At 33.6% G+C, this 16,010-nt stretch overlaps 1 protein-coding gene across 2 annotated transcripts in view; it reads right to left on the bottom strand.

Moving 5' to 3' along the window:
• Positions 1-3,822, bottom strand: part of LOC114330641 (probable RNA-directed DNA polymerase from transposon BS) — a 212,038-nt gene extending 208,216 nt beyond the window's left edge. Inside the window, exon 1 of one of the 2 annotated variants that reach the window (XM_050642868.1) lies at positions 3,514-3,822. Coding sequence is in view for 1 of the 2 variants with exons in the window: in XM_028280042.2 (XP_028135843.2) it covers positions 3,514-3,592 (79 nt within the window). In the remaining variant the exon portion in view is untranslated. The remainder of the gene's footprint in view (positions 1-3,513) is intronic. The other variant, XM_028280042.2, reaches the window with a different exon arrangement.
• Between the last annotated feature and the right edge of the window lie 12,188 nt (positions 3,823-16,010).

The raw sequence follows: 16,010 nt of genomic DNA, 5'->3' as shown, positions 1-16,010 counted from the left end.
TTGCGACACGAGTCGAAGGCGAGTGTCGTTTTTCATCATTCGTCTGAGTGAGTAATAATCATTACATGTGAATAGAAGTCTATGCTTTTACTACGACCTTTTTTTTATTTTTCAGTATTAGAAAAATTATTGTACTTTAAAATGAATCGTTCGTTTATTGATAACTGCGTATAACGAAAAATACTAAAATAATTTTTTATTGCAAAATTCAAGCAAAATTATATAAATATAGTTTCTTGACTATTTCTTTGATTTAGTCCATTAAAGTCCAATTTATATATTTAGTCCAATTTATCCATTTCCGGACTTATTTTAAACGTATGCTTTGGTTATCCACGGTTAAACGGTTATCCCCGAGAAGGGGTGACTTTCAACCCTCAAGTAAAAGCAACTAACGGCACAAGTCTAACTTTGAAGTGTGGTGTAAGTATAACCTTAATCCAAATTTTCATGCAATTCGGTAATGACATTGAAAGTTACAGGGTATCGCCGAATTTCACGTTCATTGATTGGGCTAAAAACCAACATTCACATAAAGATGTATAGGCCTACAAGTAGTTGTTTTTCTTCATTAAATATACAGGGAGTTAGTAAATAAGTATGAAAAATTTTAAGGGCTAATTCTACATGAAAAATTAATAAAAGTTTGCTCTATAAATATATGTCCGCAAATGCTTAGTTTCGGAAATACGTGGTGTTGAAATCTTTATTTCAAACTGCCAATTTATTTATTGCTCTAAGACCAGTTGAGCTATTAAAATGAAATTTGGTGAGTTTTAGGAGGTAGTTATTAAGAATTTTTTGACATACAATTTAGAATTTTGTATCCATCATTGGCGCGCCTACGGGCAATGGTCTAAATTTTTTAAAGAAAAAAATAGTACGCCACTGAGATATTTCGAATTAAAAATTATTTTTAAATTTCACGTCTAATTTATGATAAAAAACCTTTCTTGCCTTTTTTTCATATGATGCACCGTTTTTATGCAGAAAAATAAAACATCTTGGCGCGTATTTTTCATTTCTTAATACATCATCAAGAACTATCCAATATAATAATACTAAACTAGAACAATAACAGAAAATATTACTAATAAGATATCAACTAGGTGCAAAGCTGCAAGAAATGTTTAAAATGATCTCCTTTACAGATACCTAACAGAAGAATATTATATTCATAATTGGCGCGCGTACGGGTAATGGTCTGAATTTTTTGAAGAAAAAAATAGTACTCCACTGAGATATGTCAAACTAAAAATCATTTATAAATTCCTCGTTCAATTTACGACAAAAAATCTTAATTTCCTTTTTTCCATACGAGGCGTCGTTTTTATACAAAAAAACAAAACATCTTAACGCTTACCAAGTATTTGAGGTAGTTTCCATATGCATAGAAACTTAGTTCAAATACTTTGTAAACGTTAAGATGTTTAATTTTTTTGCATAAAAACGGGGCCGCATATGAAAAAAGACAAGAAAGATTTTTTGTCGTCAATTGAACGAGAAATTCAAAAATGATTTTTAGTTTGGCATATCTCAGTGGCGTACTATTTTTTTCTTCAAAAAATTCAGACCATTACCCGTACGCGCGCCAATGATGAATATAAAATTCTTCTGTTACCTGTAAAGAAGAACATTTTAAACATTTCTTGCAGCTTTGCACCTAGTTGAAATGGTATTAGTAATATTTTCTCTTATTGTTTTAGTTTAGTATTATTATATTGGATAGTTCTTGATGATATATTAAAAAATGAAAAATATGCGCCAAGATGTTTTATTTTTCTGCATAAAAACGGTGCATCATATGAAAAAAAGAGAAGAAAGGTTTTTTATCGTAAATTAGACGTGAAATTTAAAAATAATTTCTGATTCGAAATATCTCAGTGGCGTACTATTTTTTCTTTAAAATAATTCAGACCATTTGCCCGTAAGCGCGCCAAGGATGAATACAAAATTCTTAATTGTATGTCATAAAATTTGTAATAACTACCTCTTAAAACTCACCAAATTTCATTTTCATAGCTCAACTGCTCTTAGAGTAATAAATAAATTGGCAGTTTGAAATAAAAATTTCAACACCCCGTATCTCGGAAATGAAGCATTTGCGGACATATGTTTATAGAACAAACTGGCATTAATTTTTCATGTAGAATTAGCCCTGAAAATTTTTCATACTTATTTACTAACACCCTGTATATTTAATTTATAGAATACGAAGCAGCTTAATTTCATCAAAATTGAATTGATTTGAGAGCTTTTGGCTTTTGGTGGTTTTCGTGTTTCTATAAAAATTACGATTTGATCTCTTAACTCATAACTACATTTCGAAAATGCCCCACATAGTAGCAGTTCTGTATCGCAATAAAGTAGTAACCTTCATGTACTACACTCACGGATTAGCATGTTTGTTTAGTACAGATTCTTGATTTTAGTCCCTTTTTACATAATTTACTAAAATATTATTGCTACCTTAGTTAGTACATTAGGTGGACCAGGACTCTCTTTGGAATCCTCCATATCATAAATTCTGTGCACTAAGATTTTTTAAACAGATTTTTAAGAGATTTTGAGAAAGAATAATTGTAGGGATGGAAAATATAACATTATTAGAAAGGAGAAGACACTATTACATTCATAAAAAAATCGTCGATTTTTAAAGAGCCGTATATCAAATTAAAGTAACATGTATTAGGAGGAGATTTACTGGTTATATTTTTAGACAAGATGACAACAGATGGAACGAGATAGCTATATGCTAGAGTCTTGCTAAGTGGAAATATGGAAGAAAAACCTTATTATGAGCTCAGGTAATTTTATATTAGATACTCTATTAAAATAGTACCGGTGGCAGAGAAACAAAACAACAAAAAGTGGAGGATTTTATGAAAAGATGAATGTGTATGACTTACAGATGGGATATTATTTTTATTTGTACAGAATCAAATGAAATAGGCTCAAATCAAATAGAAGATGGATTTCTGAAAAACATTTGGCGTTGTAAATATGAAGATGTGCATTGTGTATTTAATCAAAGTTGCAGTTATTTTGCGCCTAAAATTTGTTGTTTTACTTCAGAGGACTGTAATTTTTAAGAAAAAATTTAAAATATTGTTTGTTATTGTTTACAAACGTAATATTATTAAATAAAGATGAATGATACCAAGATCACATTACAACTTTTAAGACTAATTTTGTAACGATTTGGTTAATTTTGTATTTATATTTCGATTTGTAGTAATTGTTTATACATATTGGTATATACGTACGGTAATACATTATTTTTACTTTTATTATTATCAAAAAGATCTTGATAAAAAATGTTCAATAATGCTGCTATTTGTTGTAAATGACATAAACATGAAACAGCTATTGTAATTATATGTAATACGTATTTACACATTGAGTTTAAGGAGTTACATGGTTTAAAAACTTTAGGGTATGATGATTTTTTGGCGCTTTTTTGCATATTGTATTCTAATATTATTTTGTCAAGAAAATCCATGTATGACTTACCGGAAAATATGTCCAAATCGTTACAAGCACAAACACTACATGATATGACGATGACAATGCATATGAAAGTGAATTTCATGTTGTAAATTTGGAATCGGTTTTCTCCATATGTTTTCACAGATCAGCCATGTTCCCGAATAATCAATATTCGAATGCGCACGCTATTGGGAGCTAAGCATTGACGTCACAGGATGGTCGAAGCTTTCCCAGCTACGCTTTCCGAATAATTTTCATTGACTGAAACTCGAAACAGTGTGGATATTCTCGGTTCGCGTACTGAACTGACTCATGCGCCTACCTTGGTTGTTATTATCGTTTAATGTCTTCGATAAGAGTATCCGCTTAGTATTTTAAAGGTTACCGGGTTTCAGCCAGGTGGTTAAAAATTTAAATTGACTTGCTAATGAAATGACAGATATCAACTGAAAATTTAAACAAAAACAAACTTAAATTATTTAATAACAGTAATCCTATTCATTATTAAATTTTGTGTCTAGAAAATACAGTCGAACCCGCTTATTGGAATAGCCTTCGTGCCAATTAAAAGTATTCCTATAACCGGGATATTCTAATAACCGATCATTGGTGGCTAGTAGAAACGTTTCGGGACCTCAAATTTCTATTCCTTAAACCGGAATATTCCTATAACCTGTATTCTTATAAGCGGGTTCGACGTATGTGAAAATTGGTAACACGTGGATTAACATTTTCTACGTATAAAAATACATCGATTATTTTTTATTATAATTCATAAATTTAACATTAACTATTATTTCTAGATTCCATAGGTTCATAGGCGTCATTTCAAGAATTTCATTGGGGTGGCAAAACCCACCAGGGGGATTGGGGGGTAAACCCCCCGTTACGTCAAATCAAAATTTTGTAAATTTTGATGCAAAATAGAAGGTTTTAACGCAATTTATACGCTATTTTTTTAAAACTATACACACTGGCAGTACACATCCTGATTTTCGATTTTTTACAATATCTGCCTAAACCGATGATACCCAATTTGGGTTCCGCAAAGGACTTGGAACAAGAGAGGCATTGTTTGCGTTTAATGTCCTCTCTCAAAGATGCTTAGATATGAACCTGGATATTTATTCCTGTTTCATCGACTTCGAAAAAGCGTTCGACAGGGTTCGACATGAAAAACTAATAGAATTATTGAAAAACAGAGATATAGACAGACGAGATTTACGAATTATCATAAATCTGTATTGGAATCAAAAGGCCAATATAAAGATAGAACAACAAGAATCCGAGAATATTGATATAAAGAGAGGGGTAAGACAGGGTTGTGTTCTGTCGCCGCTACTGTTTAACCTATACAGTGAAGCCATATTTCAGGAAGCGATAGCGGAGCTAAGTGATGGAATCTCTATAAACGGAAGAATAGTAAATAACATAAGATTCGCTGATGCTGACATAAGATACGCCGTTATAACGGCAGACACCTTGGAGTCGCTACAAGAATTGCTAAATAGAATTAACGATTATTGCATTCGATACGGACTAAAAATAAACAAGGTAAAAACTAAATTTATGATCGTCTTAAAAACAGAACATTGAAATGAAAGGTTAATGATAGAGCAAACCCAAATAGAAAAAGTAAAGACATACAAATATCTGGGAACCTAGGTCGATGACAAAAATGACCAAAGCAAAAAAATTAAAGTCCGAATTGAAACTGCAAGGCAAGCATTTATAAAAATGAAGACACTGCTTACAAACAAAGACCTTCAGTTGCCTCTCAGATCGAGGGCTCTAAGATGCTATATATTTTCTATATTGCTATACGGAATGAAAGCTTGGACATTGAAGAGACAACACATAAGAAGAATAGAAGCGTTAGAAATGTGGTTTTACAGAAGAATATTGAAAATTCAGTGGGTTCAAAGGATTACCAATGTTGAAGTGCTACGACGTTTAAATAAGGAGTTAGAAATTATGAAGGGTATAAAAACTAGAAAACTGGAATATTTGGGTCACATTACCAGAGGAGAGAAATACGAGTTGCTGAGAATTATTATGCAAGGAAGGATCCAAGAAAGAAGAAGCATAGGAAGAAGACGCATCTCCTGGTTGAGGAACCTTAGATAATGGTTTAACTGTAGTTCACTAGAACTGTTCAGAACAGCAGCAAACAAAGTGACTTGTGATATCCAACCTCCGATAGGAGAGGGAACTTTAAGAAGAAGAAGCCTAAACCTTGTGTATCACCCTGGGATTCTACTGGATACAGGTCTAAATCTCATAAATTCAATACCTTCAATATCTTTAATAGGCTTTTATTTACAATAGTATTTTAGTGAGATAAGAGAAACAATGTGTGTTTTAGAGGTGATGGATTCAAATCTAACTTAAATGAAGTCTCCTTTTCCGGTTGTTAAATACATCAATGACATTTTCAAAATCGATTGGGATTTTCCTTTCAATGGCTAAAAGCCCCAATGCAGACATTCTTTCCTGGCCGGTAGCCTTCCTGGTGCAGGTTTTTAATCTTCTCAGGCATGGAAAGGTCCTTTCACACCTAGATAAGTTTAGTGGTATCGTGAAAAATAGCCTGAATATTTCAAACGTCATGGGCAAGACACTTTTTTAGAGCCCTTTCCACAAAAACTGACGATTTTTCTTCAACTGTTTTGTTTCGTAATTTTTTCATGTTATGAAAATTTTCATTTCGCAGAAAAGTAACTCCTCGTCCATAGTGTAGTATTTTGAAACAAACTTGATGCTTTCCTCCACTATTTCATGTCTTTCCAGCAATTGGCTCAGGTGGTTAAGTAAATACAAATTAAGTACATACAGACTGTACGAAGTACATTAAGATGAAGTTGAAGTCTTCCATTCTTTTTAGCAAAGCGCTGGCTTGACCACCATTGTCTGGGTCAGTGTTTGCGATTTCTTGTAAAGTCGAAATTGTGGCTTCGAAGTTGTCCAACAATGAACATACAGCTTCGACTCGGCAGGCTCATCTCGTGTCACTTAACGACTTTAAAATCATTGTCCCTCCAGCAAAACCTTTTGAGCTGGCTTGAATTTTTTCGAAAATAGCGTGACGTTTTGTTGATCTTCCAATAAACGTGTAAATACTTTGAAGTACAATAAATGTGTTCCTTATGGAGGTTATAATCGACTGATTATGCACAAATTCAAAATATGAACGTTACAATTAATGTACACTTCTGTTGGATTCTCTTCGACGGGTCTAGGACGTTTCATCGCCGCCGTTTCGATGCCGCCGGTTCGATGCCGATGCCGGCCGATTCATCGCCAGTCAATTAATCGCTATCTGATATATTTCCGAATTTTCGACAGTTACAATTATTAGTTATTTTTAGTATTAATTAGGAATTCTAGGAAATGCGAGATATGACGGCGATGAAATGGACTGGCGATGAACCGGCGGCATCGAAATGGCCGGCGATGAACCGGCGGCATCGAAACGTCCCATTCCGCTCTTCGACAATTCTCGCAGCAACTCCCTTGTAAGGACCTCTTATATTTGAGACTCCATCGTAACATTGAGCACGTAAGTTCTTAATGTTCAAGTCAAGAGAGGTCAACACCGTCTTAATGAGATTTGCCAACGTTTCTCCGTCAGTCTTTTTCACTCGATAAAAACCTACAAAAACTCTTGAACTTCTAACTTGTCATTGACATATCTTAGTATGATTGCCACTTGTTCGTGTTTCCTTATATCTTGTTTCATCAGCTATGATCGCAAAAACCTTTGCTTCTTTCACATCTTTAACAATGTGCAGCTTAATTTATTTCCCAATTATAGAAGTTCATTTTGACAAGCAGCTGTTCCATAGCGAAAATTCTTCTTGCTGTCACTAAAGAACTTCTTGACTATAGACCTATCTTTTGATAGAAGTTCCATTAACTCCAAAAAGTTTCCTTTATTCGTTGAGTCTTTGGACTTGTCGTATCCTTGCAGTGAAACTGTTTGCCTTCCACAAAAAATGAGTGATTCGAACAAAGCTTTCAGGTAAAGCCTGTGTTCATGTACTTCTTTTGAATATTGTTCATTTACTTTTTCTATAACAGTACCAGTCTTGTCTGATTCTTTTAGAGAATTGAGCTTAGTAACATTAGTTTTATGTGCCATACTGAAGTCATGCTTTTCAAACACCTTTACTGCTTTTTTCCACTTTGAAAATTCATTGAGTTTAAAAGCGTCATCGGCTTTGGTTTTTTTTTCTTGCTGGTAAATTGTACGACAAGTAAAACAATATGTTTTGATTTTTTTACATAATTTATTTATAAAATTTAGTTTTATGGGTCAATCTTTGGTGTGGCAAAATAGTTGGTATAATGTGGTGGTACAAAACTTTGGGGTGGCAGCTGCCACCTCTTGCCACCCCCTCGATTACGCCTATGCATAAGTTCCATTTACAATTCTGTCGGATATTTCAGTACGAATTTTATATGCATGAAATAGGGTTTTGCTAAATAATTAATCACATCGTATTTTATAATTCTTGAGTCTGCTGATTTTAATAATTAGGTTTCGTCCAAAGAAGAAATGGCAACCTCAAATTGTTATGGAGACGGAAATAGTCAAGCAGCTCTAAAAGCCATCAGTTAGACTGAATAAATTGACAGTAGCCTATGTTCTAGGCAACAAAGTTTACGTAGGTAAGTTTTATACTGCCAGGCTGATAAATTGGTAAAAGAAGGCGCTTGTACGCAGACAATTTACCCGGAACATCTGCGTTGGTATGATAAATAATATATACGAAAGAGCAGTACTTGATGAATGAGTGTAAGATTTCTTTGGAATAATCGAGGACTTTATTAAGATATCTAATAGTCAAATTCACATCCGACTTACTGACTCACAATCGAAAGACTGTCAAGATGATAGTGGGGCTGCTGACTCGACACTCTAGCTAGGCTCAATAATCATTTGAGTGGTATAGATTTGACGGAAGAAGAAACTTGTTGGTACTGTCTCGAAAAACATAAACCGCCCTGAACTTGACGTTGTCAGTCTGAAGGCCTCATATAACTGCAGAATCTAGAACTAGAACTTTAGAACTCGGAGAGTAAAGACAAAAAGCATCATTATATAAGACAAGAACCTTCTCAAGGCTGTGAAACCTTGTTAAGAGTATAGGGCTAAATGAATAGCTTTAAGTGATAGAGGTAAGCAAGGCCAGAAAACCAGAATATACCAGAAAACAACGAAATAAAGGCATAGTTGTAGACATATAAAACCAGATTTGAAATAAAACTGAAGATAAATTAAGAAGATGGAAAAAATACATGTAAAAAATATTCAAAGATACAGCAATAAGATCGACTGAAACGGAGAGTTCCTACGGCCTAGAAATAATAAACGAGGTAACTATACCCATTAAGCGAATTAAAGATTAGGGGCACACTAAATCACAGCTCTTACGAAGCTGTTCAACAAGTACGAGCTACTGTACTAGACACATGTGTAGGTACCTATGTGCTATGTTTGTGGGCTAATGCGGTTCGTTCTTAGATGTGACTTTTATCCCTGTCATGTTACTGTCAAGAAACTATTCAAAAGAATTGTTTTTCTATACAAAAAATACATTAATTAATAGTACTATTATTTTGCTTTAAAATATCTTTACTCAAACTCTAAGAATATTACAATACTTTAGGACTTTTACTTTACTTTACCTTTTAGAACTTTAACAAAATTACAACTAGTATAAACGTCAAAATTAGATTTAATACAGCTGATCGATTATTTGTCAACTTTCTATATTAATGTTCAGTTTGTATATCTTTTCTGACGTTCTAAACGTCACTAGAGACATAAAAATAAACATTTCAACAAGTCAAGGGTCCAGGACTGTAATAGCTAAACATTCCTGTGTATCTAGTACGGTGGCTCTTACTGAAGACCTACGCTATGAGCTCGTAGGTAGAGGGGATAATTAAAAATTCGCGAGCGCCAGTAGTAACAAGTCTGTAAGCTTTTACTGGAAATTTGACATAAATGTCAAAGTGATTAATTTAAAACATTGAAATTACAAAAATTAATAGGAAATAATATTAGTTGGTCAAAGCTGTAGTGTATATTTTTACCTTAAATATTAGGTCTGGATCCCGCGTATGAAAAAAATGTTGACTAATAGCAAGCTGAAAATTTGTTAATAGTTTAAGGGTGTCTAGTCGGACAAACTTTGATATATGGGAACACTGGAACAGGGGAAGTTTTAGTTGTGGAACAGGTTAATAATTTGGAACGGTCACACCACGAAAAGGTCACATGTATTTTGTCCGACAGAACTTCCAATTGATTTGTTACCCTTTCATTAAACTCTCATGCAAAAATCAGACTGCTATTTATCACCTGTCATAATTCCTGTCATTTGACATATTCTACGTGTTCCACTCATTATAATTCCCATTTGGTGACAAATATTAGCCTGATTTTTGCATGAGAGTTTAATGAAAGGGTAACAAATCAATTGGAAGTTCTGTCGGACAAAATACATGTGACCTTTTCGTGGTGTGACCGTTCCAAATTTTTAACCTGTTCCACAAATAAAACTTCCCCTGATCCAGTGGTCCCATATATCAAAGTTTGTCCGACTAGACATCCTTACGCTATTAACAAATTTTCAGCTTGGTATTAATCAACTTTTTTTCATACGCGGGATCCAGACCTATATATTTACATTTTAAATACTGAATTTAAGTTTTTTTAATATTTCGTAATATGTAATTATAAATTAATTTAAGCGCCATCTACACGATAATTGTGAAAGTATCCGAAGTAAGGAATTAATATTTCATTAATAAAACGTTAAAATGATTAGCAAAATCTTTAAAAAATCGATTACAATTTAATTACTTTTTTTGCGTTGTAAATATTAAGCGACAACAATTAAATAATAAATTTAAAAATTACCGGTGAAAGTTGCATTAGTAATCCGCTAGGAGCGACACCAGCGAAGCTCAGAGCGTATATGAGACTGGCAACTATCAATATTCATTACACTTTTTAAAAATGCCAACTCTAGGAAATTCTTAAAAAAAATTTAATGCCATTCACTAGCGCATATATATGTTACAGTTCAAGTTGATTCTCAGTTAGAGTTGACTCCAACTAGTTGGAGTCAACTCCAACTGAAACGAACAGTAAAAGTTGATTTTAAAAATTTAAATCCACTTTTACTAGTTGGAGTTGACTCTGCCTGGATCGATTCAGTAAATGTTGATTATACGAGAATCTCAAGTGAATTTTTGATGAGTGTGCGTTTCTTTGTTTTGACCGTTTCGACTACTTATTAGTATAGTCTGTAACGTCGCCCCGTTAGGTATATTATTCTGATTCGATTTTTTGCACAAATTTACTCAAAGAAATACATTCGTATAACAATCCTTATAACAAATACACAGGGTGTCACGCGGTACCGCGTTCGAAAAATTGTTTAATAGTTATTTATGTACCAAGTCAGTAAAGTGGCTCTTTATCGAACGAGTCTGATATTACGAGCAGACGAAGCGAAGCGAGCAACAGACGCGTTCGATAAAGAGTATTGAGGTGGTGCGTACAAAATTGTATCGTCAATCATAAAAAACATTAACACTTACTTACAACTTTATGCAATTTTTTTAATTTTAGACGAAATAAAAAATTTGTATGACAGTAATGACAGATGACTTTTGCATGATGGCCGGTTTTGATGTTTAATCGATAGTTATCAATATTGTATACCTCCCTAATTACTAAATCTGTAAAGTTTTGAATTATTTTGTATGAATATAATTGCGAAACACTAAAGAATTTTACTTTTTGACATAAATTTTATTAATAATAAGATAAATTTTGTACAATATTTTTAATAATTAAAGTACTTAAATAAATTTTAATTTCACTCAAATAAATAATCGATTGCTGCCATTGACCACTTACATTCAATCTCGGTTAATTTGATTAATAATCGCGGCAGGTAAAGTAACATTCTTCTTTCAATACAACAAAGTGTTACTTTACTGCCGAAAATGAGGGCAAATGAGCACAATCATGAATGATTTTAGTGACGTTTGGCGATAAACAATGATTTTAAACAAATTCGCAAAAATAATTTTTTCACTTCGTACAAATTTTTTTTAGATCCTTTGGGCCTTTTTTCTTAAAAATTTACTGTTGTCGAGTTATTAGCGACTTAAAATTTGAAAAACGCCAAAATAACCATTTTCAAGGTTTAATAACTCGGTTAAAGATAATTATTGTGAAAGTCGAGCGAGCGGCCGTGGAGTAACTTCATAATCGATGGCCTCATACGCTAGTGCACGTGGGTTAGAGTCCTGCCAAAGACAAACCATTTTCATTTCCAATAATTACACTAGCCGTCTCACCGTGCCTCGGAAAGCACGTTAAGCTGTCGGTCCCCCTGGGTTAGTGTACATCGACACTAGTTACTTGAAACAGGGTTAAAGATGTAAATGGCGCCGGAGCTGTCCGAAAGGGAAAAATGCCATACGATATTATATATTATGAAAGTCAGAAACTAAAAAAAATCAAAGATAAAAGCTACCTCTATAAGATCCTGAAGAAATTTTTGTCATTATTTCATTAATAAGATATTATTTTTAATTATCAACAATGAGCGCTAAGCGTGTATTGAGGCGGCCGTCAATGTGAGTGCGAGTGAGATTCACCATTGGACGGCCGGAATGATGCATCTCTTTAGCACTCACCATTGACGGCCGCCTAATACGCACTTAGAGCTTATTGTTAATAATTAAAGATAACAGCTTAGTAATAAAATAGTGACAAAAATTTCTGCTGGATCTTGTAGAGTGGGCTGTAAAATTTGATTTGATCACTTTCTGACTTTCATAATAATGGATTTTAACCGAGTTATTAAGCGTTGAAAATGGCTATTTTCGCATTTTTCAAATTTTAAATTGCGTAAACTTGACAACAATCAATTTTAGAGAAAAATCACAAAATACCTTTTTTTGCTCAGAATAACCCAAATGATCTAAAAAAAATATTCGAAGTAAAAAAATTCTTTTTGTGAATTTGTCTAAAAAATATTGTTTAAACAAATTATCGATCAAGGTACTGCCTGGCACCCAGTAGATTTGTTATAAGGACCCCTTTTTGAGTAAGTTTGTGCAAAAAATTCGAATCGGAGTAAGTTACCTAACGGGGACGACAATATAGCCTAGACTACTTTGAACATCTTCAGTAACATTTAATTTCTAGAATCGGCTGTTTGTGTGAATCAGAATCAACGTTTACTAAATGGCATTGGGAAGAGTATACTTTTCCTAGTTGGAGTCTACTTTTACTAGTAAATGTTGAATATAAATCTTCATTTTATATTTATAATCAACTTTTACTGAAACCAGCCGTTAGAGTTGACTCGAACTAGTAAAAGTCAACTCCAACTGGATAATCAACTTGAACTGTAGCATATACACCAAATTAGAAGGACACTCAAGTGAAGTTCAAATTTGCATTGAGAGCAGGACTCGAAACGATGGAAGCACTTTTTAGCAAGAGCGATGTGCATGCCTGTTTGATTAATTTCGAGAACGAGTTTGACAAAATATCACATGAGAAACGAATCGATATCCTGGAAGCGTCAGGACTCGATGACAAAAGAATTCGACAGGGTTGAATACTCTCACCGCATTATTCAACATAATATATTCAAAAAACATCTTTAACAACTTCTTTGAAAAATCCGAATATGGTGTTGTAGTCAATGGTCAACTTATAAACAAAATTAGATTATCAGACGATACCGCATTATTAGCAGATAGTACGCAGAGGCTGCAAAGGATGATGGATAATGTATAAACATGTTACAGGTACAGCCTAAAACTAAATTGTAAGAAGACAAACATAATAATCATTAGTAAGGACACCAACATAAATACGCAAATTACAATACACCGTATATCATTAGAAAGAAAGTACGAAGTAAATCTGGTATCTAGAATGTAATATTAAATACCAGGGATCATAGCTTCATGTCATAGTAGTCAGTAAGCGCGAAATATTTTACATGTATACAGCTTTCGGATAAGTTTTTAGATACCACGTAGGTTTCAAAGTTTTATATTTTTATTAAATAATAAATCATTAAATATTAAATCAGTTACAAGAATTGTCTTTATTTTTCATAGATTAAAAAAGTCGAGTAGGGCGTGCTTGAATTTGAACTTTCATAATTAAAAAAAAAAACTGATAAAATAAGTAAAATCAAATATACTGTTTTCTTGCAGATTTCTCGTCATCCCTTTTATCACTTTGACTGTGAATATTATTAATTTGAGCTTGAAACTTGGTTTTTGAGAATTTAATATTTTTATCAATTAGAAATCAGAACCTCATTTCAGGATCTATTCAAAGCAAAACTGTATCTAATTGAATTATATAAATAGAATTAATAAATTTAATTAAGACCTGTACTTCTTACTTCAAGATATGATGTTCAAGAGGTTAAAAGCTAATATAATTATTTTATCAACAAACTCCCACTTTAATTTGGAAAGCTGATAAGACTTTTGAAGATGTTAGAACAGGGAAGTTCCTAAAATTTTATTAATGAGGGCATACAATACCGTCAAAAAATGTGTTGCGAAACCAATTAATATACATATAAGACTTATAAACCTTAAATTTTAAACTTTTTTCTGCCGTCTTAGGTTATTGTAGTAAATATGTGTTAATTAAATTTAACAGCATAACTTAGCTGATATGATGATAAGAGCACCTACCTTTTGATCAAAAGGTCCGAATGGTCGTGAGTTCGAATCTCACCAGGGTCGGGAATTTTTCGTTTATTATAAATTAATAAATGAAGATAGTTTCTGTCCTTGTTGCATCGGTACTCACCGGAGGGACCGCAGACGTTCGGATTCAATTAGCGTCTCTGCAAAGACAATGACGTCGACTTTGCAAAGTAACAAGACACTTACTCAACACACACACACTACGCATGACACTAAGTACCTCATGTTGTGACTGGCTGAATGACATAAAGTCCATGCCATTATAAAAAAAACTTAGCTGATAGAAAGAAAATCAAATAATTTTGAGGCAAAAAATAGGCATGATAAAGATAATTTTGCTTTTATCTAGAAAAGCACTATGTACTGGACAGACAGCAATAATAATGAAATCAACCGTATGCAGAGGTGAAGGAAACAGGTTACTTTACAATTGAAGATGACCAACAACTAGCAAACGGTAACGGGTAGGATCTCCCTTTGGATAGTCACAATAGAGAAAGTGAATTAGAGGCTGTTGTCTGAAAATTTATGGTATTTTCTGACTCGGGAAACTAGTACCTGCTAAGATTTCCTTGTCCAGGGTCACGGTTGAGGTCCACAATGGTATCCACTACACAGAGATGAAAGTCATGACAACGTTGTAGAGGGCGAAGGTGGCAGCCCCCTGGTTTAAGGACTTTTATATTATAAATTATATCAAATTCTCCCCTTCACCGTTTGATTGTCGGTGTAATCAACCACCTGCTTAGTGACCAATGGCTTCGGGCGGACAAGAAAGTAAGTAGAACGGCATTCGTTTGTAATGGGTTTAAGACATTTTCACTTAAGACGGAAAAATCAACAAATTATCAACGGCATAAGAATGCAGAAGGCATGGGTAACCACTGCATTAAAGATTCTTTGATTAACTATTCGCAACTTATTATTTTGGACTACATCTACGTACTATCTTAATTCTTGTTGTCTAACATCTTTCATCATATTCATTTTCATATCTGTTAATAAGGTAGGGGAGCCCAAGCGGAGATTTTTGCAGTTACTCGAGCGCGAGCGATTATTACATGGGGAGAAACCCTGTACCCTGAAAATGTACCTCTACCATAAATTGGCTCTTAATGCAGGGGAGTTCGTTAAGGGGGGGGGGGGCGAAAAAAATCTATCCTTAGAAAAACTCGAAATCGTCAGATTAAAATAAGGTAAGTTAAGTACATGCAAGACAGTGTATATTTCAAAAATCTGACGATTTGAGCGGAGAGTAAGGAAATGGGTAAGTCGCAAAGTTTCACAAGAAAAATATTTCGCGAAATGAATGACAAATCGAAAAACTAAAAAATCCGTACTTAATATTTTTCACAAATCTATCGAAAGATATCAAACACGACTTCCCACGGAAAGGGGTGGGGGTAAATTTAATGTTTTAAATACGAATCCCGCGACATTTTGCGAAATGAACATCAGATCGAAAAACTGAAAAATACACTTATTCAATATTTTTGAAAAATCTATCGAATGACACCAAACACGACCCCCACGGAGGTGGGGTGGGTGGTTACTTTAAAATTTTAAATGGGAGAACCCATTTTTTATTGAAGATTTGGATACCTTACGTAAAAGTAACTTTTATTCGAGACATTTTTTCGAATTATGGATAGATGGCGCTATAATCTAAAAAAAAAACGATTATTGTCCCCACTAAAATGGGGTCCCCAGTGGGAAAAGTGGGAAAGTCCTCACTAAAATGA

This window comes from Diabrotica virgifera, chromosome 2 (genome assembly GCF_917563875.1).
Source record: "Diabrotica virgifera virgifera chromosome 2, PGI_DIABVI_V3a".
In the NCBI taxonomy this organism is placed as follows: domain Eukaryota; kingdom Metazoa; phylum Arthropoda; class Insecta; order Coleoptera; family Chrysomelidae; genus Diabrotica; species Diabrotica virgifera.
Note: the sequence above shows the minus strand (reverse complement) of the source record. Positions and strands in the feature narration are given on the sequence as shown.